Here is a 27,483-nt window from a genome sequence, read left to right as displayed (position 1 = left end):
GGGCTTAAGTTAGTCCGCTCGCGGGGTGAGGTGAGAACGTAAACACACTCCTTCTCCAATCAGAACCGTCCCGTTTCCCCAGCCCCTCCAGTCGCCGGGTCAGAGCGTCAGAAGGAGGCGGGACTAGCAGGAGCCTGAGGCCTACGCCAAGCAGGTGAGGAGCCAGACCTCGGAGGCTTCTCGCCCTTCTCTGATTACCGTCCGGAGCCGTGAGGGGGTGCCTGCGAAGGCAAGTGGCGCATGCGCATAATGGGGCAGCAGGAGGGCTAGGAGGCTGTGGAAGGGGGCGTGGCGCGCGGCCCCCCTCCCCCCGTTCCCCCCTATGCCTTAGGGGTTGAGGGCAGGCTTCGCAAAGGCTGCTGGGACCCGGGTGGGCTGGGTGGAGCCTAGAGTTGTGCAGTGTTGTCTTTGGGTCCCGGTGTAGTTCAGCGTGTTGTGTCCTAGACGTTTGCTATGTGCTTCTTTGTTCATACACTCTTTTGTAACTTTGAAGAAGTTCCACAACTATGCAGTTCGTGAAACATAGGAATTAACTAGTACACGTTAATTAATCCATAAAAGGATGTGTATGTTCTCTACCCCAATATTAGAGAGGACACCGAATTTATTTATTTATTTTTTAAAAGATTTTATTTATTTATTTGACAGAGAAAGACAGCCAGGGAGAGAGGGAACACAAGCAGGGGGAGTGGGAGAGGAAGAAGCAGGCTCCCAGCGGAGAAGCCTGATATGGGGCTCGATCCCATAACGCCAGGATCACGCCCTGAGCCGAAGGCAGGCGCTTAAGGACTGAGCCACCCAGGTGCCCCTGACACCGAATTTATAAGCAAGAGACAGAAAGTAACTGCTCACACCATTTCTCAGAATCCCAAACTTGTACTCTTAGGCTACAGGAGACAAGGAGGAACCCTTGAACCTAGTTACTTTAGGCAGGCTTGAGTTCACGACCCTGAGATCAACACCTGAGCCAGTATCAACAGTTGGATGTTTAACTGGCTGAGCCACCCAGGCGCTCTTGAACCTAGTTTGTTTTGGTCATTGTTTTCTTTAACTCTTGCTACTCACACACTCTTCCTCTCCACTCTCCCTCCGTTTTTGTCTTTTCCAAAATCAGGAAATGTGGGTTTTCATAGTTCTTAGATTCAGTCCCTGTCGACCAGTCCCTGTAGCTGATAGCCTTTTAAAATGCATTTTTGAGGGGCGCTGGGGTGTCTCAAAACAAAACAAAACAAAAAAAACAACAACAACACGCATTTTTGAGCCAAAAAAGATGCTTGCAATATGTGATTTCTGTGGGTGTGGACTCCACAAGTCATTAAACCATCTCCATAACAAAGAGTGACTTTAAAGTTTTGAGGATTTTTGAGTGTTTTAAAGCAAAAAGACAAGAAATATGTGAAAGGTAAAGAGAGGAGAGGACAGTGGGTGATGGGTAGAGAAATGAATGAAAAGCATTGAAAGTGAAAGGATTTTTAAACCCAGAGATTTCCAAACCATAGTCCTGGGCCCTTTCAAAAGGTCTTCCTTTCACCTCCCACCGTAAGCAGGAGAGAGTGTGATAGTGGCCTCTTTGGATTCGGGGACTAGCCTATGTAAGGTAGCCAGCCCATTAAAGAGGGAGATTTCTTTGATGGCTCAGAGCCCCTCGAAAACATAAATGCAAATCTTGCATTCCACTCCAAAGTGTATCCATATTTTAATATAAATATTATCTTTTTATAAGGTAAAATAAACATGCAATTAAATGTACAGATCATAAATGTTAAATAAGTTTTGACAATTGTATATACCTATGTAATCACCACCCAAAATAAAAATGACATTTTAAACTACCTGTCAAGTGAAACTGACATTCCAGAAATATGCAAAATATTCTTTGTGTGGCTTTGAGTAGTTCTGTTCTTTGTCTCCTGTCTCTGTTTGAGAAGCATGGACCCCCCCTCCTCTATCAGGTAGTATTGTTTATATTAGTACCTATGTGACAGTCTACTCCCATTGCATCAGAATCAGTTGGAAAACTTTTTAAAAATACAATTCCTTGGGCCCTACACCATATTTTTTAAATTAGTGTGTTAGAACAAGTTAGGCACCTATATATTTTCTAAAGCTGCTATGTTATCTTGATTTGCAGCCCGTCTTGGAACCACTAGCTCTGTACTCATGCTAGAGGCATACGTTAACAATTAAATGTATGATTGCCTGTTACCAGAGTAATACTGATTAGTTTGGATTTACAGGTTTGAGGCTAGTTTGACACTGGCATCACAGACTATATAGGTGGTTAGAAGTTGATGAACCTTGTGTCTACTTCTGTGTCAAAAGAATCACGTAAAAAAGCACTCCATTTAAAGCGTGGTGAAAACTATACTATGAATTGGAACAAAGCCCCTGAATTCACATTAACTGGTTTTGCAAAAAGGATAAATTCTCATTTGACTGGATTTTGTCCTTTAGCAAAGGGAAAAGTCAATGAGACTGTTTAAACTTGCTTTCACCTTTCTGTCTTTGGTTCAGGGTGCAACGTTCCACTGTTCACTTGGTCTGATGACTGAGCAGAAGTGATGACGGTCCTCCTCCCCAGGATTAGCAGGCGCTGGGAGCAACTCCTTTCAATCCAACTGTGATTATAGGATTCTTTGTGATTTATCCAGACCCCTTCCATGCAGACTTCGTAAGCATTAACCATATTCTTTATTACTTTCATTGGTGGTAGACATGGAATTTTATTTGTTGGATGTTTTATTGGAATTTTTCATTTGCTTTTGTTTATCCATGGAGGGAGGTCAAAGAAGGAATAAGTCTAATTTTTTTAAAAAGAAAAGGCTAACATAATGATAATATGCTCTCTAAACAGGAGAGCCGGTCATCAAAGTGTACAACTAAAGTAACCTGAGTCTATTGGGAGGAACAGGGAGAGAGAGTCAGCATCCCCTTCATTAGGGATGGCCTGTGTTTCCTCCAGCAACCTGGGTTTTTTGGAGGAGGCCTGTTTAGACAATCATCCAGTATATCAGGAGGGAGTTTATCAGCCTGATTAGTGGCCAGACCTGTTCTGCAAGAGCTCCTTAAATCATGTCCCGATTTAGGGCCATTCAGGGCTGAATATAGGGTACCTCAGTTCGTTTGCCCTGTTTCCTGCAGAAGATATCTGGTAGATCTATATTGAGGCAATGCAGTGTTACAAAAGAAGATCAGTTCTTAAATTTTTCAATCCAAATTGTTTCCAGTGGGTTAAAAAGGCATGCCATGGGAGAGACCTTGGGAACCAAAGAAGCCTAGAGAAGGCCCGTTATCAAAAATTGCTCCCGACCCTTGGGTAGTGTCCCACGCAGGATATGTCGGGAGTTCTGGTGTCCAAGCAACCAGATGTGCCCCTCCAACGAAATCACTATTGATCACCTTCCCTGCTGTAAAGGCCCCATAGGAGGGATTGCCTGCATCCCCTCTCTTCCCCACTGCATTCTAGACTACAAATGGTATTGGTGAATATACCAAAATACTGTGCCCTGCCACGCTGTGAAAAACCTGCCATTTCTAACCCATGGAAAACACCAGAAAAGTTTTACAAGGGGAAATTACCCAAGTTAGTAACTTAAGTAGTCAGTAGAGGACCTTGATGAAAAACAGTAAAGGTAGAAACCCATCATGATCTCAGCAGCGTTCCAACACATAGAGTCCTGACAGCCGACCTCCCTAGGAAAATGGCCCCGGTGGGGTTTTCATTTAATCAGATACTAGATTCGGCCAGCTCTGAGTGGAAGTCTTGTGGCCTGAAGTGGCTAGACCAGAGATGTGAAGGGGATCACATTAGACCAATGAGGAGGAAACCTCACATGGGAGTCTTAAGATTGGCAGGCGTCCTAGTGACTTTAGGAGGCTGTCCCAAGCCTAAGGACAGGAATAAAGAAAAACAAACAGAAGGACAGGAATAGAGTGCATCAAGTTTCTGGGTCTTATACCATTCAGGCCAGTGTACTAATTTCCAGCCAAAAGGCAGGCTTTTCCCTCACTAGAGTAGCCACGGTCCAGAGGATTGCAGCCTGAGCAATCGAAGTGAAAGCTGTTCGAATAAGAGCCAGCATACTCCTTGAAAAGCCCAGGAAATGAAACTAAAGGGAAGAGAAGAGGAATTACTAGTCGAGATTGCACAGAGTCTCAGAGTCCAGATGAAAGCACTCGCGCCCCACGTTGGGTGCTAAAATAATGATATTTGGAAGAGTTTTGGGTGCGAGAGCGAATGGCTAAGAATTCTTGAGACGAGACTTTTTGGTGCAAAAAAGTGATTTTATTATAGCAGGACCTGTGAGCAGAAAGAGCTGCACGGGGATTGTGAGGAGTGACTGATTATATACTTCTAAGTTTGTGGAGGGAGGAGGGATAAAGGTAAAGTAAGTGTCTAAGGAATTTTGAAGCAAGGCTTTTAGGACCTTGTGAAGATAAGGTTATTTTTAGTCTTTAATAAAACATAAACATGAAGGCATTAAGACAGCCATGAGTTCCTTAAGGAGGGCCCCGCTCTGCACATCTCAGGGATCTAAGAGTGGGCTGCAGACTGTAAGGAGACCTACTTTAAGCTGCATTTCTTTTGCCTTTGTTCTCATCAGCTTCTAAAGGTAGTGGTAATTCCTGGGGCCCCCAAATTATGATAGTATGTTTTAATTTCAGTAAACTAACAAGGACAGTAAAAATCCTTGTGATTATTTAAAGCACAGAACACCAGCTGTACCTCTGAGAAATTCTCTCACAAACATATTTTATCAAGATGGGAAGAGTTTGGATATCAAATGAAGAAATGAATTAGGGTTATTGGTGATGTAATATAGAATGGCTGAAAAGAAAATTGGCTGAAATAAAGGAAGGGAAAACTGAAACCAAATATCTTAAATACCAATGAAAAGAAAGCAACGATAACAAAAAAGGGGCATCTATGTAGAACACTGTTTTTAAAACCAACTTCAAACACTGTACAGCAGGAAATATGCTATACGAAATACATTAAAATAAACAGTAGAAAATAGACTATATAGTAAAATGGTTCTTTGAGTAAAATAGGTTAAATTGATTTTGTTTCCTTCTAGTTAAATTTATGGACTGCAGAGTACCAAAGCTCAGAAAGAAGCTTGAAGCAAAACCAGTGAAAAGCAGCTTTATTATTGAGACATCAAGGTCAGATTGAATGCCTCTTAGCAGGGGACCGGTGCTGGGAGTTTTTCCCAGTTGTCCTGTGACCTAGAGAAAGTTGGGGTTTCTGCCCTTGGCTTGGATGGGCAAGCAGCTTTGCTCCACATTTTAGTGGCCACCCAGACCCAGAACTAGAGCTGGAAGCACTCTGGGGCAGAAACTGATGAAACATTGTTTCCCTCTTTTAGCTTTATCTTTATCCATTGTGTGTTTGGCTGTGGGTTTTGTTTTTGTTTTTTAATTTAGGGTAGTTTGGGGCCCCTCGGTGGTTCAGTCGTTGGGCATCTTTGGCTTGGGTCATGGTCCCAGGTTCCTGGGATTGAGCCCCGCATCGGGCTCCCTGCTCAGCGGGAAGTCTGCTTCTCCCTCTGTCGCTCCCCCTGCTTGTGTTCCCTCTCTCACAGTATCTCTCTCTGTCAAATAAATAAAATCTTAAAAATAAATAAATAAATAAATAAATAAAAATAAAAAAATAAATTTAGGGTAGTTTAGCATGAACAACCATTAAATCACTAATAAACATGTTTACTTCGTGTAAAGTGCAGCAGAAATGGTGACAACTCTCTGTCATGCTATGAGGACATGGGAGATTTATCTGAAATGGCTTAGAAATGGTACTCTAGTACTTCTCAGTGTGATCGAACTCCACACCTGGGGGTGGCCTGCACTGGGTATGGTACCCCGTAGTTAAATGTTTCTGTTTTCATGTTTCTTCTGTTTGGCCATTAGCCTTCATTACACTCCCCTTCCTTTAGCTTTTTAAATTGTACCTTATTGTTCTGTTTGCTTTTAATCTGTTTGCTGTGTCAGCAAAACAAAGAATCTACTCTAGGGCAGAATCTCTGACTGATTTCCAGGGTTCGGAGTTGAACCGCTGGGGTGTAACCCAAGTGAGGGACAGCTTCATGATGAAGAGCTTAAGCTCTTAAACTTCTGTCTGTATCATAACCTTTGAGTTATTGTTTTATTCACTCTAAAATTTGTTTATATTTAACATTTATGACAACTTTCAGACACATGAATAGGAACAGGAATTGATACATACACATGTACCCAGCTCCCAGCTTAAGGAATACATTAAAAAGGGGTGTCTGGGTGGCTCAGTTGGTTACACGTCTGCCTTCGGCTCAGGTCATGTCCTGGGATCGAGCCCCACAGCGGGGCTCCCTGCTCAGTGGGGAGTCTGCTTCTCCTTCTCCCTCTGCCTCTCCCCCAACTCCTGCTCTCTATCTCTCTCTCTCTCAAATAAATAAACAAAATCTTTAAGAATTTCCCAAAATATCCATTGTCCATCATGGTATAGTTCATTCTTATCCCAGTGATCCATAATGTCATCTCTGACATATATAAAGTTTCCATATATGTGAGGCCTGTCTCTGGGATCTGCTGTTTTTACATCCCAACACCAATCCTATACTACCTTAATTTCTATATTTTTAAAATAAGTCTCATGTTGGCAGGAAAGTCCTTCTACTTTGTTCTTTTGAAACCATCCTGTCTGTTGTAATTAGTGTCCTATGCTGCTATAACTGATTACCACAAACTTAGTGGCTTAAAACCACATAAATTCATTATCTTACAGTCCATAGTTCAGAACTCTGCAGTGGGTCTCCCTGGGATAGTATCAAAGTACCGGCAGGATTGCAGTCCTTTCTGGAGGCCTTAAGAGAGAATCCGTGTCTTCTTCCTTCTAGCTTCTAGAGGCTTCCCACATTCTTGGCTCCATTTTCAAGGTGAGCAATATCAGGCCAAAATCTTCCCATGCTACCATCCCTCTGGTTCTCCTTCTTAGACTTCTTTCACTCATAAAGACACTGGTGATTGCATTGAGCCTACCCCCATAATCCAGGATAATCTCTCCATTTTATAGTCAGCTCTTTAGCAACTTTAATTCCCCTTTGCCATGTAACCCAACATACTCACAGGCTCTGGGGATTAGGATGTGAACATCTTTATTATTTTTTTTATTTTTTTAAAGTTGGGCATTTCTTAAAAATATTTTATTTCTTTATTTATGTGACAGAGAGAGAGAGAGAACAAGCTGGGGGAGCAGCAGGGAGAGGGAGAAACAGGCCCCCCCCCAGGGCGGGGAGCCCACTGTGGGGCTTGATCCCAGGACTCCGGGGATGATGAGCTGAGCCAAAGGCAGCCGCTTGACTGAGTCACCCAGGCGCCCCAGGATGTGAACATCTTTAAAGGGCCATTATTCTGCCTACCAGATCTATTCTTGGCCTTTTTCTCTTTCATGCATATTATATAGTCAGTTTATCAGGTTCCATAAATTACTCCTTGGGATTTCAAATGGAATTATATTGAATTTATAGATTAATTTGGATAGAACAATGTCTTTATATTATTGAGTCTTTCTTACCATAAGCATATCTCTCCATTTATTTTATTCTTCCTTAATGTCTTCCCATAAAAATATTTCATTATACTTATATTTATTCCTAAGTACCTTGCTTTTTATTTATTTATTTGCTTTTTCTAGTTTTAGGGGGCCTCTGTATTAGAATGCAATTAATTTTCATATGTTGGCCTTAAATTTAAGTATTTTACTATACTTTCTTATTAATTATAATTTGCTCATAGATTCTCTTGGGTTTCTTTGTAGATAATCATATCATTAGTGAAAGTTTGGTTTTTTTCTTTTCTTATTCCTATATCTTATATATTTCTTTTTCTTGTCTTAATGTACTACCTAGGGCCTCTAGTACAATATAGATAAGAAGCATTGACAAGTGGCATTTTGTTTCATTTAATCTGTTAATACAGTGAGTTAAGTTGGTATACTTTTTCATATTAAATGTTTCATCATTCTTGTAATAAACCCAATTTGGTCATGATGATGATTTTCTTCTTATACATTGCTTAATTCAATTTGCTATTATTTTTATTTAGGCTTTCTACATTTGTGTTTAAGAGTGAGGGTCAACCAGTATTTTCCTTCTTGAGCTATCCTTATAGTGTAGGTATCAAAGTTATACCATCTTTTTAAGAAATTTTGGGGGGCACCTGGGTGGCACAGTCGGTTGTGTACAACTCTCGGTTTCGCTCAGCTTGTGATCTCAAGGTCATGAGATGACGCCCCGCACTGGGCTCCGTGCTCAGCACAGAGTCTGCTTGGGATTCTCTCGCCGTCTCCTTCTGCTCCTCCGGTCATGCGCTGTCTCTCCAAAACAAATAAATAAATCTTTAAAGAGAAGTTTTGGGAAAAAAAAAAAAGAAGTTTTGGAACAGTTTGTATAAAATATGTATGTATAAATATCTTCATATAAAAAAGATACAGTATATATCTTTTTCTTTAAGGTCTGGGAGAATTCCCCTGAAAAGTAGACCACGATTGGTGCTTCTGGGGAAAGTCTTTGAATTTAATTTTTCTTGGGTAATAGGTCTGCTCTGGGTTTTTTTGTTTGTTTGTTTTTGTTTTTTTTGTCTTTTATTTTCCTAGAAAGTTTTGGTAAATCTTATTTTCCTAGAAAGTTTTGTTTCATCCACGTATCTCTTCAACATACATTTGTTCCTGAACATCAAATAATCAGTTCTAAATCTTTGTAATGTTCCCTTTTAAGTTCTTCTTTATGTTCATGTGCATATTTGTTGCTTTTATCCTTGATCCGTCTTGATGGAGATTTGTTTAATTTCACTAGTCTTTTCAGAGAATCAGTTTTGGACTTGAGACTCTTTGGAGAAATGATGAGTTCCAGACCTGAGCCAAGAAATGTGCAAGAGAAGCTTGGGACATAGTTTGATGTCAGATTACAAAGAAGCTATTAGAAACTTCTAGGGTCCTATCAAGAGGAATCGATAGCCAACTCAGAGAGGCTGGCCAAGGTTGGGATAGTTCCGAGTTTCAATAACAATAATAATTGCAATGGAGAGAAACTCATCAAATATGTTTAGATATATGAGTTCATAAATGATAGTTTTAAAAATTGGTCGCCTTCAGACAATAATAGAGAACCAATTCATTATCTTGAAAACTGATTTTATAAAGAATGGGAGAGAGAACCTAGCATTTATCCTGCCTTTCCTATATGCACTGTACAACTAGATAATGGAATTGCAGATAAAAGAGAATGTCTTTTATGAAAAGTAGTCCAATTAATAAATAAAGCATAGTGATAGAATTAGAAGGCCAACATTTTGCAACCCCCAGTGAATAGATAAAGGCATTAAGTATCAAGGTTTTGTGCTAAGATTATGAAGAGAGTTACACACGTGCCTTGTGATGAAATACACAATTAACCATCCATAGTCTTGCCAAAGGGATGGTCTCTGAGTCTGACTCAGTCTCTGGATCCAGCTACCAATTTACAAGAAATGCCAAGGAAAGAGGAAAAGTTTGAACCTCACCACGCATTTGCAATAACAAAATCCATTCCTTTGGAAAATCGATAGGCCCAACGACCAGGCTTCTTCAACAAGTTGATTTTATGGTAGTACAAGGGACAGAAAAGAAACTTACAGATTAAAAGAGACTTAAAGACTCTATCAATGTTTTTAAATAGGAAAGATTAAACTATCATGCCTAAGGATGCACACTGGGCGAAAAGGCTGTTGTTGTTGTTTTTAAAGGAAGTGATAAGTGTAGAGGTCATGATAGTGGTTGGTTGGTCACTTATGGGTAGCGTTGCCAGATTCAGAAAAACAAAACAGGACATCCTGAATTTTAGATAGGCAATAAATAATTTTTAGCATAAGGATGTCCCAATATACTTGTTTATCCAAAAGTCAAGTTTAACTTGGCTTCCTGCATTTTATCTGGCAAAACTTGACCTTACTCAAGATGGTAAGATAGCATTTTTAAGTTTAATTTTATTTGTTTATTTGAGAGAGAGAGAGCACAAGCAGGGGAGCAGGATAAACAGGTTCCCTGATGAGCAGGGAGCCTGATGTGGAGCTTAATCCCAAGACCCCAGGATCATGACCTGAGCTGAAGGCAGAGGCTTAACCAACAGAACCACCCAGGCACCTGGTAATGTAGCATTCTTGCCAGCCTTCCTTGTAGCTGGGAGCGCTCAGGAGTCCCCTTAGGGGCCAGGGCAATTTAAATGAAGTCATTGGGCGGGGCTTTGGGGAAAGCTGATTACACTGACAGATACCCTCCTAGTTCTTCCTCAGATGCTCAGCCCAGCGGAATTGGGTGTTGGAGCGGCAGGAGTCTCTCTCCTTGAGAGCCTGTGCCTTGGATTGTGAACTTCACAAGTTCACAGGATGGCGAAAGGAGGCCAGAGGTGCGCATTTGCCCTCCTCTGGGTTAATCAGGCTCTGATACAATCTTGATCAGTTAGCTCTGGTGAAACCGTTACTCTGGAGGGCAGGCCACTTGAAGAAGAGAATGCTCTGGCTGCTTTCCCCTTCTCCGTGCCAGAAACAGGAGGTTTCTTTCCAGTGCTCGCTGTGAGAACGTGGAGCTCCTGGAGGTGAAACTCACAAAAGCCTGGCCCTCCTGCAGTATTTAAACCTGGTGGGATCCCCTGAGCCTCCAAAGTTTGTCAGTGACAATTGAAGTTTCCCTGTGCTAGTCCTTGTCCCCATGGAGGTTGCTGCTGCAGTAAGGGTGACGCTTGGCATCCTCCCATCTGTCTCTCTAATTTCCACCTCAGTTCCCTGAAGTCATGAAGACGACTTGTTGGTTTTCAGATCATTCAGGGTTTGACTTACCACCAATAGGAGGGCTGCTGCTAGGCTCCTTGTACGCCAGCCTATATACCAGACGTCTCAGCTGTTTATTTTTTTCTCCTTGTGTTTTTCATTTATTGGCAAAACAGGGTAACATTGAAGAAAACATTTTCAGCCCCCATAAGATGACCTGCTGTGTTTTCGTTAATTCACATTCTTTTCCAGGCTTTGTTCACCTGTGTCTGTGTTTGATTTAGCTATTCTCACTGCAAATATAGGAACATTTTTGTTGTATGTTTATTTAGCACGTCTTAAATACAGTCCATCAGCAGAATCTTCATTACTGTCTTTTCAGTGTTTGCTTAATGTTCTACCTGGTTTATATACATGAATTTTCATAACTTTGTTCCTATTGACTATTGTTTGTTTCCAACTTTGACCTGTCGGGAGTCAGTTTTCCGTGGTGTCCATTTATTGAACACTAAGTACTTTACGTCAGGTATTTTCATTTCTGACTTAGAGATGAAGAAACGGAAGCTTAGTTATCACAGATAATCTACTGAAGCTTAGGAAATGAGTAAATCAGACCAAGACTTGAACTCGGACATGTTGAAACTCAAAAGCCTGTATTCTTACTTCCATGATATGCTGTCATTTCAACTAACTTGTTTTTGGAACGACTCCTAAGATAAAGTCCCAGAAGGAGACTTTACAGAGAAGGAATTCATAATAGGCATTACAGAGAAGAATTACAGAGAAGGAATTCATAAGAGGAATTGTCAAACTGTTTTCCCCCAGTAAAGTTATCACTTTACTAGTTTATTTTTTTCACATTTAATGCCTTGGAATAGTACCAGTTAATGTGTATTTTGTACCTAAGTTTAAAATCTTTCAAAGTGTTTGTTGATGATTATTTTCTTCTCATTTCAATGTGCTCCTGTTCACTGCCTGTTGATACCTGCTGTCTTGATGTTTATAGTTTGCATGTAAATTTTTGTCAATCTGTTTCTTCTATTATGTTAACTGCTTTAAATTTTAGAAAGTGGTTGAATCAAGTATCTGATATAAGATTCTAATTTATGCTAGTTGTCCTATCCTTCAATAGTTAACTCTTGATTTTGAGTTTATTTTTGTATATGGCCTAAGATGTTTAAACTTAATTCCAAATTGCTTATAATTCAGGGCGCCTGGGTGGCTCAGTCAGTTAAGTATCTGCCTTTGGCCCAGGTCATGATTCCAGGGTCCTGGGATGGAGGCCCATATCAGGCTCCCTGCTCAGGAGGGGACCTGCTGCTCCCTTTCTCTCTCTCTAAAATAAAGAAATAAAATCTTTTTTAAAAATTGCTTGTAATTCAGTCATCCCAATATCACTTATTCAATCAAATGCTTCCTCCCGTTATTTTGAGTGCAGTAACAAAAAGAATGTAGGCTTTTGGACAAAATCAATTTGAGTTAAATCCTGGCTCTGGATATTGATCCCCTTCAAGTTTAGGAGTAATCTCTTTCGGAAGAAGAGCTAGACTCTTTTCTGCTTTGCCCCTCGTGCTGAGGAATGTAGCACCAGCCTATGATGGAAGAGTCTGAGACCTTCCCATCCAGCTCTACACCTCCACCAGCCTCAGAAAGCCCTGCATTTGGGGGACCTGGACCCTCATGCCAAGTAAAGTTGGAGGACGTAGGAGGGCCAGTTGGAGGTCTGGAGGGCATCAGGCAACAGGGCTTGTGTTAGTAACCAGGATGCAGCTGTGGCCGAGCTAGGACCTTTGCCAGAGGCACGCATGAAATTACTGGTCTAATCAAAACAGAAGAAAACAAACACGCTTGGTGCTTCCAGGAAGAGAGAAAAAGGTGGAGATACTGACCATTTCTTTACACCTTTACCATACCATGGGTGGAGAAGACAGAAAAGTTAGTGAAAGGCTGAAAGGTCACTGTCATTCTTGACTGTGCACTGCCCTCTAACTGAATACCACTGACCACCTGCCTGTGCTGTGGGTCACCCACACGTTCCCACCATGCTCGTGTCAAGAGTATCCTCTCTAGATACTCAGAACCCATAGTACTTGGACCCATTTGCTGGCCTTTTGCTGTCTCTCTCTTGGTGATCTTGACTGTGCCTCCCCCAAATATATACTTCCTGGCTTCTCCACAGGAGAAAGTAAGTGGACTTTGGCACATTTTGTCTAGTGGTTTGTTTTGCTTTCGCTTTTTTGTTGTTGTTGTTTCTTTCACATTTCCTACTATCATTCATTTTTAGTGTTTCCAGGCTATTTTATGGAGGGTTGTTCTTTTGCCTCGGGGAACATGGTTCTCTGGCTGTAGTGCCCATCCGCTCGTTTGCCTCGGGGAACATGGTTCTCTGGCTGTAGTGCCCATCCGCTCGTTTGCCTCGGGGAACATGGTTCTCTGGCTGTAGTGCCCATCCGCTCGTTTGCCTCGGGGAACATGGTTCTCTGGCTGTAGTGCCCATCCGCTCGTTTGCCTCGGGGAACATGGTTCTCTGGCTGTAGTGCCCATCCGCTCGTTCTTCGTGGTCTGCATCAGGGGCACCGCCACCATCGTGTTGGTCCTGGGATCTGGTTTTTCATGGCTGAGCACTGGCGCATAAGAGCACGGGTAATGGACTTGTGGTGATGTTTCACCCTCTCCCCCTTAGAGATGTTGTGTCCAGACACTTAATATCACAAAGAGCCTTGACGTTGCCCACATTTCTGAGCACATCTCCCTGGAAAAATTTGACCTGTGGCCTTGGGACAGCATGTGTTCCATGCACGGGTTGTGTTTCTCCTAGATGTCCAGCCTTCAGGTCTTCATTGTCTAGAAGGTGGTTCTTCCAGTGACTCTAGTTTCCAACAAGGAAATGGAGGAGAAACTTCCCAAGGGCTTTGAAAAACAATTTCTTGCTGACATTCATTGAGGCTCATTTCAGAGAAATTGATGATCATTCTTGGAGGATGAAGAAGGTGAAGCCTAGCTGGAAGCTGTAAATATTCCAGAAGAGCAGAGTGGCCGCAAATGGCCCTGTCATTCTTTTCTCTGAAGACTGGCAGCAGAAGAAGCCTTCTCTGGCTCTTTCCCTGCTCCCTGGCCAAAGTCTCTGGACCACAGTTTAAGACTTCCATCCTCAGTGATTCAGTTTTGATCCCTAAGTATTTCAGATATGTTTTTGAGAAGGAAACTGATATATTTTTGCAGAACATAGGAGATTTTTCAGATTACCTATGTATTTATCTATAAATGTATAATTTAAGTTTATAGATGGATTCTCTATTTATATAACAAAATATCTATCTATTGCCCTTGTTCTATTCTTTTAAAATCAGGAACTTTATTTAAACAAAGGAAACACTCCACATCCTATGGGGTGTACCGCTGTGAGAGAAAAAAATCGCAACAAATTTACAACTCGTGAAAATAGAAGATGCCCTAGGTCCTGGAAGCATGGCAAATAAAAAACAGCTTTCATGAGGCCCACATCTTGGAAAATCAATTTTTTTTGTTTTTTTTTTTTGTTTTCACTGTAAAAGAGATAGATGAAGTGTTATCAATGAAAAGGAGAAGGAGAGGAGGAAAAACAGTCCATTTACTGCTTAAGAATCACTTTGCTCTGTATTACTGAAGAGCAAACCAACTTGGGCTGATGATCCTCAGTTTGTCCACACGGTGGCAGTGGTGAACCTGTAAACTCGGTCTCCACTGGGCTCTCTCTGTCCACCCAAGAAAATGAAAAACAAAGCACCTTCTTGCATTAAACACCTGGGCATTTCAGGGAGAAGTTTTATTTGACTTAAATTATGAAGGTAATTTCCCATTTCAGGAAAAGAGAGATGACTTATAGTTAGGTTCAAGTGTCACGATCTTTCAATTGCTCATTTGGTGTCCTAAGATAAACTAGTCAACGAGATAGATATAGGCCCTCATCAAAGGTCAGGTCCAAAGTTACACTTTCGTATGTCAGTCTCTCTTTTTTTTTCATAATAGGTGGAATTTTTTAAAAAGTGAAATCACAACTTAGCAGGTCAGTTCAGAGGACTGGGTAATTTATTCGCTGTTTTAAGTTCAGCTTTGACTCTTGACGTCATCATCACTGGCCACTCACAAGTGTTTACACTTGACATTTCCAATGGAGACATCAAAAGTCTTGTCGGTGGATAGGTTTCCATGAAACTGTCCAAGCTAACCCACTGTGGGGCTTCTTATTCCGGGGGCCAGTCATGGATCAGCTCACGACTAGCAGCGGCAGAGGGGAGAACCAGAAAACAAGAGGCTTTCTAGGAAATAAAAGGTCTCTTTGGGGATTTCTTTAAATTCTGATTATCTAAATTAGGTGGAGATTGGACATTATCTCGCCTTACATAAAAGGATCCAGACAAGGATATCCCGACCTTCATGGGAAAAAGTTTTAAACTGTTTGGAACCTTACAATGTCTTCGGGGGCCTTCTGTCAGATACACACAGAAACATAGACCGAGCTGGTTCCTTAATGACTTGGCAGGTCCCTCCGGCTTTGTTCCACAGGATATGCCATTTCCTTTGCTGACTTTTGCTGCCTCTTTTCCCAGTCCTGGGTCTGTTATTCTCCCTGACAAGTAAAGAATGACAAGAACTTTAATTAAAATGATCAGTAGTTCTATATATAAATTTCTAAATGTGTATACCTGCCTCTGAAATTCTCTTATTAAGAGTACTTTAATAATAATCCTTTCATTTTATTGCAAAAGATACTTTTGTAATAGTATGGCGAGGAAGGAAATACAGCTAATTATCAAGATGAATCACTTAGCAGCGTGGAAGTAAAAGTTCGCGTGCACAGAAATAACTAGTGACTGACATGTTAGCAAATTTCCACAAAATAGACTGCCATGTAATCTTGACTTTGATTTCTCTTTCTCACCGACCACAAGAACCTGCCTGGCCAGGATTAGGGTCAGAGGAGTATTTTTCCTGGGGAAATGCGAAGCAGGGGCTTCTCTGAGGCAGTGGAAAGATCGGATGCTCGCTTAAGAGGTCACTGTAGCCAGTCTTTCCCCACCGTCAGTGAGTTCCTGCCTCCTCGATCATGCCTGTTGGCAGGCTATAAGGTCTGTGGCTTTCCCTCCACGTGAGGTGGGGAGTCACTGGAAGATTTTGAGCAGAGGACTGTCGTGATTGACTTAGGCTTGAACTGGATCTCATGGGCTGTTCCAGCAGGAGGAGAAGGGGAGAGGACAGGGCAACTGTGGGAAGTGTGAGAGAGCAGGGAGGGGGGCCTGCTATTTCTCTCTCGGACTTCGTTTTTTGCCACCTCCCTCTGCTTTGGGCTCCAGCCCAACTGCTCTCCTTGCTGTTGTCTTTTTGTTTTGTTTTTAAAAGATTTTATTTATGTATTAGAGAGCATGTGCCAGGAGCCTGGGATCATGACCCAAGCTGAAGGCAGACGCTTATATGACTGAGACACCCAGGTGCCCCATCTCCTTGCCGTTTCTTTTTCTCTTCTTTTTTTTTTTTAAAGATTTTATTTATTTATTTGACAGAGAGACAGCCAGCGAGAGAGGGAACACAGGCAGGGGGAGTGGAGAGGAAGAAGCAGGCTCCCAGCAGAGGAGCCTGATGTGGGGCTCGATCCCAGAACACCGGGATCACGCCCTGAGCTGAAGGCAGACGCTTAACGACTGAGCCACCCAGGCGCCCCATCCTTGCCGTTTCTTGAAGCCACTCAGCAGGCTCCCTCTTGGGCCTTCTGACCCAGCTGTTCTCTCTGCCTGGGACACTCCCCCCAGGCATCCACATGGCTCCTCTCTCACTGTTGGCAGACCTTACTTCACTGAGGCCTTCTGTGACCTCTTGTTTAAAATTGTCCCCCACCCAGGCCAGGCTCTCCCTGACCCCTTTCCTGCCTTTATTTCTCCTCTGCACTTGCTGCCATAGGACATCCTAGGGATTGATTTGATTGTGGTCCGTGTCCCCATCCATCCTGAGGGGGCGCCAGCTGAGGAAGGGCCGGGCTTGGTCGGGGCTGTCCCCGACACCTGTGCCTGCATCTGGCTCACAGTCGGGTGTCGCAGGATGTCTGTAGTGAGCACCCTCCCGGCTGTGCTGTTTCCTGGCAGGGGGATTCAGGGCACCTTGCGGGCCCGTGCCCCCGTCTCAGAGGTTTGTGGTGGCAGAGTGGACAGAGCAGGGTGTGGAGGCACATGGTCACCTAGATGGGGCCTTGGCGCCAGGCTTTCCTGCAGTTCAAGCTTGCCTGTCAAATGCTCTCCAATGGAAGAGGATGTGTACCCACCTTTTCAGGCTAAGCATACACCTTTACTCACCATTTTGTTTATTGTCCAGGTCCTGGCCAACTCTAAAGAGAGATCTGTTGCTGGGTTTCCAAGAACGCCAGGACTTCCAGAACCTTCTTGTGCCCAGGGAGCACCCACACCCCAGTCCACCTGTGCTTTTTGTCGTGAGCCAGCGCCTGGGAACCCCTGGAAACCAGGTCTGGATGATGTCCCTGTCACCCTCTCCCACCTGGTATGCCCTTGCCTCGGGCCTTGTTCAGTTTTTCCTGAGCCATTTGTGTAGTGCCAAATTAAGAGGGAAAGCCAGCATTTGCCAGTTTGGTTCCACTGGCTGCTGTTTCCCCACTCTTCAGAAGGGCGAACTGTTGTAGCTATTTTTATTATAATTCCTCATTCTGTCCTACCTCATTAAGCTTGCTTCTTTCAAGCATGAATCCCTGGTAGAATCTGCCTAACCTCTCATTATCAGCCCACCTCTGTTCACACACAAATGATTGCCATTTACAGCTCTCCTACTGGGCACCTTTTGTAAATAATCTAAATTTTATTTTCTCAAAACAGAAAGAAATGTGGTATCTTGCCGGTTCCACAGTTTCCTGGTTTTACTACGTGGCAGGTCCGGAGACTTAAACACATGTTCTCTATCCCCAAGTAAATCGGTGACACACCACTCTTAGTTGAGAACAGGGGACATCGTGACCACCGCTCTGGGCCCCAGGAACTCCTGACCAGACTCCACCGGGCACTCTGGTTCGCACGCACAACTCTCCCCACTCCCAGGCTCAGTTTCCCCCCCTCTTAGTGAGGCCATTCCCTAATACTTGAGCAATACAGGGAATGTGTCTTTGAAGATGAAAGTGCCCCCCCCTCCCGGCCACTCCCCATTATCATCATTATGGAGCCAGAGGAGGAATGGAAACTAGATTTTGAGACTTAAAGTTATTCCTTGCTGGTCTTCAGAGGCAAAATTCAGATAAGAGAGCTTATCAATTATACTTTTGTTTCTTACTCAAAAACTCATGACTGCTTACTCAAAGGCGCCTTGTTCTAATCTTCAAACATTGCTCAGTGTCCCAGATGAATGGCACCAAGCCCGGGGTGTGGTATTTGGCGCACTTACCCCCTGGGGCGGGAAGGAACAGTGTGAGGGGCAGGCGGGAGGAGCCCTGCTCAGCCTGAGAAGTGTTTGCTTTTGCGAGGATCCTGACTGAGCATCCCTAGTCCTTGTTCCGTTGTGGAAAATGCTTGTGGCTATTTTTGTTTCTGGAACTTATAAGAAAAAAATAAAAGGAAATTTGCGGCCTGGAGAGTTTGGTTTTAAAAATGCAAACATGGGAGTTATGAGTCAGACTTGGACAGGGTGTCGTTGTCTTTTTAAAAAGCAGAGATACGATTCCTTGACTTGCCCCTGTTATCTTGATGTTTAATCTGGATTCCTGGGCACTTGGTCAGCCCCAGAACCTCTCCACAGAGCAAGTGGCCCGGTCTTGGCACAGCCTCTGGTGGATCTGTGTGTGGAGGGGAGGGCCTTCAGCTGGGAGGCCAGGCTGCTTTTCAAGGCAGAATTGGATGATTCGCTGCAAGGCACATAGTAACACACAACCATTAAAAATAAAAACTGTTCTTGGGGAAAAGGGCACACAGAAATGTCATTGTCACTGACCTAATTTACCTCTAATCTCTTAATGGTAGGACCTACAAAGCCGAGTTTACTTTCTAGAAAAGTCTAGTGTGTTTTCTAGAAAATTCTAGTTTATTTTCTAGAAAATTGCATTTTATCACTGCAAAAGGATTTTATTTCCAAATGATTACGCTTTGGAGCAAGAGTTCTGGAATCGCAGAGACAGAGGCTGAGAAGGTGATGATGTGCACTGATAATAGTAAATTCATTGAGGAGGAAAAAAGTGCTTTGATTGGGAGACTTCTTTTTACCTGCCCGTAACAGAGAGTAGATACTGGCATTTAAGTAGAAGTCAGCAGCTTCTCTGCACCAAATAAAGAATGCAGTGCTAAGAAGGACTTACCCTTTATATTTATTACTGACCAAGGAAAGACCGGGAGAATTTTAATCCATGGGATTTTTATGGCCAGGAAAGCCGAGCCGTATTACCGGGATCACAAGTCAGAGCCGGTGCGGATGGTCGGCGTGCTTGCGCATGTAGAGGGCAGGTTGGTGGGATGTGGACTGTGTCCCAGCATTATGTAAAATAACCACAGTAATCATTCTTGCCTGAAACTTAAGTGTGTGGCCAGGAAGGCGAGTAGTGACGTGCTGGCGTCTTGCTGAATCCTGGGTAAGAAAATCGTGGCAAACACTGCGTCTGTTTTGGAAATGTTCTAAAACCAGACTCACACCCTGAGCCATTTTAAATGTAGCTCGCTACGTGTTTGGAGAGAAACACATACTCTTTTATTAGGCACATGAAACAAATCTTTGAGCTGCGGTATCACGGTGGGGAGGTTTAATTGCTGGGACTAATAAATCACAGCTGCGAAAGTTACATTCTTGGCAGGATTCTTTATTCAGCTGTTTTCCCCTTGCCTCCTTACGTTCCAGATTTACGGTCTGCATTATGTCTGGAGCCAGCCGTCAGCTTGCTCTTTTCCTCTGCGGCTGTTACGTGGTTGCCCTGGGAGTCCACGCCACGGAGCCACGCGTGGCCGATCACCATGAGGCTGAACACTACGTGGCCGCCGTGTATGAGCACCAGTCGATCTTGACTCCCGACCCGCTGGCTGTCATGAGCCGCAAGCAGGCCTTGCAGCTAATGAACCAGAACCTCGACGTCTATGAACAGCAAGTGATGATCGCAGCCCAAAAGGCAAGAAATGCTCCAGGGTGGACCCCCGGCTTGTCTGGTAGAACAGGGCAGATCGCTCTTTGGCTCTCGGTCGGTGGTTCCTGCAGCCCCTCTGGAAAATTAGTCCAGCTGCTAAAGCGGAGCAGAAGTAGTCAGGTGGCTAGGGGATCGCCACTCAGTAGTCCTTGGATCAGCCGGCCTCGGCAGCCCTCTGGAGCCCGTGAGAAATGCAGAGTTTGGGTACGGCCCCAGACCTGCTGAGTCAATCAACATTGTACCGAGATCCCCAGGTGCTGCTTTCCACGTCGTGTCTGAGAAGCCAGGGCTAGATCCCTGGTTCTCCAAGTGGCTGTGCAGAGGGACTGCTTGCCCAGTGGCTGCCTGGGTCTCATACCCTCAGAGTCGGAGGGGCTATGGGCTTGGTACTGGGATTTTTTAAGGCTCCTCAGTGGATTCCCATGCACAGAAAAATCTGGAAACTACCAGGCACGACGGTCTCTCATGCTCTCTGAGGCACTGAAAATAGTAGGCATCTGCAGGCCTGCTATTTGCCACCTTCAGATTATTTGGGGCTCGTTTCAGGTCCCTGTTCCAGACCATGAATAGTCTGAGAACTCTGCAGACATAACGGAGATGGACAAAGGGAGGTCGGTGCCAGCCTTTGTGAAGGCTTCCTGCTTGGCCCACACGTGCCGTTCCTGCCAGGAAGGGTGGGGCGCAAGGGGAAATGTGGGTGCCAGATGTCACTGCAAGAAAGTGCCCTGTTGGGAAACCCATAACCGAAGGGAAGTTTGGACTCTCACCGGGTGGTGGGGAGCCCAAGCGCTGCTGCGTGAGGAAGCCCTGCCCTGCCTGACAGCAGGTAAAGCCCATGTGAGCACAACCTCCCCTGTCTGTGAGCGTAGAGGCCAGAACGGCTTAGGCCAGTAGGCCCCGCCCCTGGCGGCCCCTGTCTTTGTTCAGGGCGGTCAGGATGGCCAGGACAGCCACTCTCTAGTGCTACATTTAAAATTCTAACCCATAATATATATGTGTGTCTGTGTGTGTATAAAATTATAGGCTATTTTTAAAAAAATATACACATGTATAAAATATTGGAAGGGAACTTAAAGACCTGGTCCAGCTTCTTCTGATGAGAGACACTTCTCTCTTGTTCAAACCCCACATCCAGTTTCTCCTTTAAAAGCCTTCTGTAACCCACCACTCACTGTCTCATGAGAGAGTAGGGACTTCTGGCAAGGTCTTCCTTTCAGTGAAAAATGGGCCTCCCTGCAACTGCCTCCCATCGTTCTGTCCTCTGAACTAAACAGGGCAGACTGAGGGCCTGACCATGGCGTGCTGTCTTCCACAGATTTGAGGCCGGCTGTTGTGACCCAACCCCCCCCCCCAAACCCGGCATCTCTCCCCTAGGCTATAAATCCCTTCTACCAAACACTTTCCAGATTATCTGTGTGCTCAGAGCTGTAGGAAGTTCTCCCTATTCTGAGGAGGGCAGGGGTAGGAGATCTAGCACCATTCTCATTGGAGACATTGTCCCCAGAACTGTTGATAGACACATCTCACTGTGGATTCGTAAGGCATTTGCTGTCAACACTCCCGAGCCTTTTTCAGACACACAGACACGCATGCTGCCAAGTGCCATGCTGTACTTACGAAGTTAACGTCTTTAACCTGAGCGCATGACTTCACATTTCTGCTGTGAAATTTCATCATTCCAGCCTGTTGGGCTATTTGGGGATCTTTACCAACATCTTACATATCAGTTACCTTCACGTCATTCACACATTCGATACACACCTCATTGATGTCCGCGCTGAAGTCAGTGTAAAAAAATCCCAGGCTGTGCCCTCAGACCTCCCGATGACACAGATCCACTCCGGAGCGCTCCGTGCAGGGGAGCTTGCTTGCACAGCGCCGACACATCAGCCGCCTCGTGCTCCTCCATCCTGTCCATAGACTGTTCTAAGATGTTTGCAAACACCATTCTGAACCCCGGAGACGGCGACTGTAGTATCCCCTGCCTTTTGAGAATCTGCCCGGAAGGACACCTCTGCCGTGCTCTTGAACCCATGCCGGCTGCGTCTTGTCTTCTCTGTGTGTGGTCCAAGAGCAGGGATGAAGTTGGTGGTCTGATCATTTTTAGTGCTTCCAGACAGCTCGGCTCCCTTGTGGTTGTATGTGTTAAAGCAACTTCTAAGACACATTGATGCCAAGCATGTGTCAGACCTTTGTATCAAACTTGCTGGAAGGCAGGGGTTCCTGAACAAGCCAACTGAAGTACTTCCCTCTTGGTAGAGGTATTTATGGGGAAGCAAAGGAGTCCAACTACAGATACTAGGCTGGTCAGTCAACTGGGTTGGCAACCTGAATTCCTCAGGAGCTCTTGGTCTCATTGAGGTCCCTCAGAGAATTGCTCGTTTATCAGGAGTGCTGATTGCTTTCTAGATGGAGTGGTAATCACAAATCGCATTAGACCCAAAGTTCTGCCCTGGCTCAGGTTTGGTTCCTCTTCTTATTCCTGGAAAATATGTATTCAGGAAATGCAGTTTAACCTTAGTATTAATCTAATGTGTACATAACTTCAGTGCTGTTGTCCAAGGGAACCAGTCAACGTTCTCAGAGTTTTGTTTTTAACAAAGGAAAACATTTGTCCAAGTATAATTTTCAAGAAGTTAAAAACATGCCTCTAATACAAATATAGGATGGACACGTCATTTAACTAATTGATTAATAAAGAAATCAGTTAAGATGGTAAAGCTGGTTAAAAGAGCATTTCGGGGGGCGCCTGGGGGCTCAGTCAGTTAAGCATCTGCCTTCAGCTCAGGTCATGATCCCAGGGTCTTCGGATCAAGTCCCGCATCGGGCTCCTTGCTTGGCGGGGAGCCTGCTTCTCCCTCTTCCTGCCACCCCTGCTCGCGCTCTCTCTCTCTCTCTCTCTCTCTCTCTATCTCTGTCAAATAAATAAATAAAATCTTAAAAAAAAAAAGGCATTTGAGGAACAGAAGTGTATTAGTCAGCCAAATGAAGGTTGAAATTAATTTGCGAATCAATACAAAACTAGCTAACATCCTAGAGGGCAATGCAGTTATCATCTTTGAGGTGATCTTCTATTAAATAACAAAGCCAAACAGTGATACATTCACTAAAGAATCCTTGAGCCTGTTAAACAGTACCCTAGTATATGTTAGAAAGGCAGACATTCTTCATCTTCGTTTCCCATTTTGCAATAACTCTGCTTTACAAGATGCTGTAAGATGACCAGTCTCACGCTCTCCTGGAGGGGTATGCGTGGCACCGTCTCTCTGGAAGGCTGTTCGGCGGTGTAAAGAACGGAAAACTCTTCATCTCCTTGAGCCAGTGTTTTCACTTGTAAGACTTCATTCTAAAGAAATAATCAGAGATCCAAAGACTTGTGAACAACACTCATTCAGTAAGTGTTTTGAGCACCCTGGATGCAGATGGTCACCAAAAGTTGGGAACAATATAGACAGAGACCCACTGATGAACCGTGGTGGCCTCTTGAATATAGCGTAGCCATTGCAGATGATATTTCTGACGGGATCCGTGTAGTCTTGAGGCTCTAGGTAGTGCGAAAAGTCAAGATGGAAAACGTGTCTTGTTTTATTATTTGTAATATTTATTATCTCAATTATACAGAGAAAAAATGAAAAACTAAACTAATATTAACTAATATTTTCTGAGTTTCCTACAGTTCAACTTTTGAAGCTTTTTAACCAGAAAAAAAAATATTATAAAGTTTGCAGTGCGTCTTATTTTAGATGATTCAGACCTTCTCTGCCTTCCTCCTCCACCTTTCAAGTTGACATTTTAAGCTGTGTACCTGGAGAGCAGCAGGAGGAGGCCCTGATGCTGAGAGCTGAGGGAACCCCACTTGTTTGGATCTCATTAGGTTATTGCAGACGTCACAGGAGCCCCAGGCTATCACAGTCAGGGAGAGGGTGTCTCCAGGTGTGGGACAAAGCCTGTTGGGTGGTTAGATTTCTGAAGGGAGCCTCCTGATTTCCAGTTGGAGAACTGCAAGTTAGAGCAAATCCTTATTTCTATGCCGAAATCAACACACTTGACTTTTTCCCACCAGCCCAGTGGGTCCCAAACTTGGCTGCGTATTAGAGTCACCGGGGAGGGGCGCCTGGGTGGCTCAGTCGTTTAAGCATCCAACTCTTGATTTCCACTCAGGTCATGATCTCAGGGTCGTTGGATCAAGCCCTGCATTGGGCTCCACGCTCAGCATGGAGTTTGCCCGGGATTCTTTCTCTCCTTCAGCCTCTGCCCCTACCCCTGCTCTTTCTCTCAAAATAACTAAAATCTTGGAAGGAAGGAAGGAAGGAAGGAAGGAAGGAAGGAAGGAAGGAAGGAAGGAAGGAAGGAAGGAAGGAAGGAAGAGGGGAGGGGAGGGGAGGGGAGGGGAGGGGAGAGGAGAGGAGAGGAGAGGAGAGGAGAGGAGAGGAGAGGAGAGGAAAAAGAAAAGAAAAGAAAAGAAAAAGAGAAAAGAAAAGAAAAGAAAAGAAAAGAAAAAAGAAAAGAAAAATCACCCGGGGATTTCAATAGTCAAATGAAACAGACTTTTTAGGAGTGGGACCGAGCACTGCCCCTAAGCAGAGTGTTTTTTTCAGAAGCTCCCCATCTGATTTTTAGTGAGTGGAAACCACTGGGCTGGAGACACCCCATCTGTGACCTAGCCCAGTACCCGAGGCCTTTGTACTGGGTCCCCTCCTCCACTGCACCACCAGGAACTCCACACCCCTCCTGACTGTCTGCTTGGCCAACGCCCGCCTTCTGCTCCCCTCCCACTCATTCCCTCTCTCCCTGACACGACCTCAGGTATGGTTAATGGTTGTTTCTAAAGCCCTCTTTGTTCCCTCACAATTAGGCCAAATGAGAAGGCTTCCCCAAGACTAAGATCCCCAAGGAGAGTCCAGCCGCCCTCTTTATACCTCTGGGTTCCTGGCACAGAACAGCTGCTAGATGGCTGTCAGACGAGGGAATGAAAGAATGAACAAATGAAAGAAGGAGGTCTTCCTGTTATCTGATAACATGCGATACTTTGATGTTTCTGACTTACAGGGTGTACAGATTATAGTGTTTCCAGAAGATGGCATTCACGGATTCAACTTTACAAGAACATCTGTTTACCCATTTTTGGACTTCATGCCATCTCCCCGGTTGGTCAGGTGGAACCCATGCCTGGAGCCCCACCGATTCAATGACACAGAGGTACGTGAGGGTCCCAGCCTTCCTCCTCAGTAGGCTGAAGGCACGCAGAGATGAGCCACGCCAGGGGCCAAAGCCAAGCCACGTTAAATGAGACTGAAAGGAGACCCTAGGATCCTAAAAAGGAAAGCCAGGCTCCCCAAACTCCCTGTGCTACATTTTCATTCCATTAAATAATGTCTGGAACTACGGGGCCTTTACTCATCTCTGGGTTGTTCTATTTATTAATTACACAGGAAATCCATGAATATAGGCTTAGAAAACAAACGAATCAATCAGAAGTAAAAAACAAAAAACACGGAAGTCCATCTCCACACACACCCCACTCATCACCCTACTTCTCTTCCTACAGAACTGCCATCAGCAGTCTTTTCTATACATCTCATAGTTACTGACATCCTCTTTTTTAGCATGCTGTATGCTTTTTATTAAAAAAAACTCTTGCTATTATGTGGCAATGAATATCCTTGTACATATATTTTCGTAAATATGCCCAAGTTTTTTTGTAAGGTAAGAGTCCTAGAAATGGAATTTCTCAGCTACAGGATACGCACTTTTTAAATTATTTTGAAGAGTACCAAATCTCCCTTTTAAAAGATCTTTATTTCACTTTACTTCCCTAGTAATAGTCTGAGTGCCTGTTTTCCCACCCTTTGGTCAATGCAAGATAGAATAATCTTTTGAATTTTTGCCAGTCTTATGAAGGTTCAAAATGAGAGCTCATGATCTTAATTTGCATTTCGTCGTTACTAATCTGGTTGAGTATCTTCTCAGATGTTCGTATTTGTTCTTCTATGAATCATCTCTTCATATCCTATGCACATTTTCTGTAGTGTTTTTTTTACTGATTTATGATAGCTGTTTACATATTACAAACACAGTAGAGGTACTTTTCTATTTTAAAATTATAAGATAAAAGGCAGGATTTAAAAAAAATTATTTATACTTTTTTTTTCTTTAGGTCCTCCAGCGCCTGAGTTGTATGGCCATCAAGGGAGATATGTTCCTGGTGGCCAATCTTGGGACGAAGCAGCCTTGTCATAGCAATGACCCAGGGTGCCCAAATGACAGAAGATACCAGTTTAACACGAACGTTGTGTTCAGCAATAACGGAACCCTTGTTGACCGCTACCGCAAACACAACCTCTACTTTGAGGCAGCTTTTGACACCCCTCTCAAAGTGGATCACGTCATCTTTGATACCCCCTTTGCTGGCAAATTTGGCATCTTCACCTGCTTTGATATATTGTTCTTCGACCCTGCCATTAGACTCCTCAGAGACTCTGAGGTGAAGCACGTCGTGTACCCGACTGCCTGGATGAACCAGCTCCCACTCTTGGCAGCCATTCAGATTCAGAGAGCTTTTGCCATTGCGTTTGGCATCAACTTACTAGCTGCTAACATCCACCACTCGTCTCTGGGGATGACCGGAAGTGGTATACACAGCCCTCTGAAGTCATTTTGGCACCATGACATGGAAGACTCCAGGGGTCATCTTATAATTGCACAAGTAGCCAAAAACCCACTGGGTCTCACTGGTACAGAGAACGCCACGGATAAAATGGACCCATCCCATAGTAAGTTTTTAGAACTCCTGGCCGGTGATCCATACTGTGAGAAGGATGCTCAGGAAGTCCACTGTGACGGAGCTACCAAAGGGAACATGAACGCTCCTCCCACATTTCACTCTGAGATGATGTATGACAATTTCACCCTGGTCCCTGTGTGGGGAAAGGAGGGCTACCTCCGCGTCTGTGCCAATGGCCTCTGCTGTTATTTACTGTACCAGAGGCCCACTTTGTCCAACGAGCTGTATGCCCTGGGGGTCTTTGATGGTCTTCACACTGTGCACGGCACTTACTACGTGCAAGCTTGCGCCCTGGTCAAATGTGGGGGTCTTGGCTTTGACACCTGCGGGCAGGAGATCACAGAGGCCACAGGGAGATTTGAGTTTCACCTGTGGGGGAACTTTAGTACTTCCTATATCTTTCCTCTGCTTCTTACCTCAGGGATGACCCTGGAAACCCCGGATCAGTTTGGCTGGGAGAATGACCACTCTTTCCTGAGGAAGAGGGGGCTGTCCTCTGGCCTGGTGACGGCAGCTCTGTATGGGCGGCTGTATGAGAGGGACTAGGGCGGTGTGGTCCAGGCTACAGCTCGCAAACACTGGGACCACCTTTCTGCCCATCGTGGGGGCTGTGGGATGAAGTAGGGAAGGCTGAGTCCCCCTACTTCCTCTTCCATGTGAATTAGTGAGTCTTTTCTGGTATTCTCTGCTCACATTTATTGTTTCCAAGCCACATCTTCTTACAGCAAGTCTCTCATTTCACAATTGGGTTTAAGAGCTAAAACAAAAATAAATGTCAGTTTATATTTTA

At 44.2% G+C, this 27,483-nt stretch overlaps 1 protein-coding gene across 6 annotated transcripts; it reads left to right on the top strand.

Annotated features, from left to right (window-relative positions):
• The first annotated feature begins 19 nt into the window (after nt 1-19).
• On the top strand, nt 20-27,483 carry BTD (biotinidase). 6 transcript variants are annotated; one of them, XM_087870187.1, is made up of 7 exons: nt 87-229; nt 2,515-2,671; nt 5,079-5,166; nt 17,122-17,269; nt 19,630-19,894; nt 24,959-25,108; nt 26,067-27,483. In XM_087870187.1, the coding sequence occupies exons 5-7, from the start codon at nt 19,646-19,648 to the stop codon at nt 27,237-27,239; spliced, it is 1,572 nt and encodes a 523-aa protein (XP_087726313.1). In that variant the 5' UTR covers nt 87-229; nt 2,515-2,671; nt 5,079-5,166; nt 17,122-17,269; nt 19,630-19,645; the 3' UTR covers nt 27,240-27,483. The 6 variants fall into 6 exon arrangements, with proteins under 6 accessions (XP_045647668.1, XP_087726313.1, XP_087726314.1 ...); XM_045791712.2 differs by lacking the exon at nt 17,122-17,269 and having other exon boundaries at nt 20-154; XM_087870188.1 differs by lacking the exon at nt 5,079-5,166.

The sequence above is a fragment of the Ursus americanus genome, chromosome 20 (assembly GCF_024610735.1).
Source record: "Ursus americanus isolate L20-20 chromosome 20, mUrsAme1.1.p, whole genome shotgun sequence".
NCBI lineage: Eukaryota > Metazoa > Chordata > Mammalia > Carnivora > Ursidae > Ursus > Ursus americanus.
This window is presented reverse-complemented; position numbering and strand designations above follow the sequence as displayed.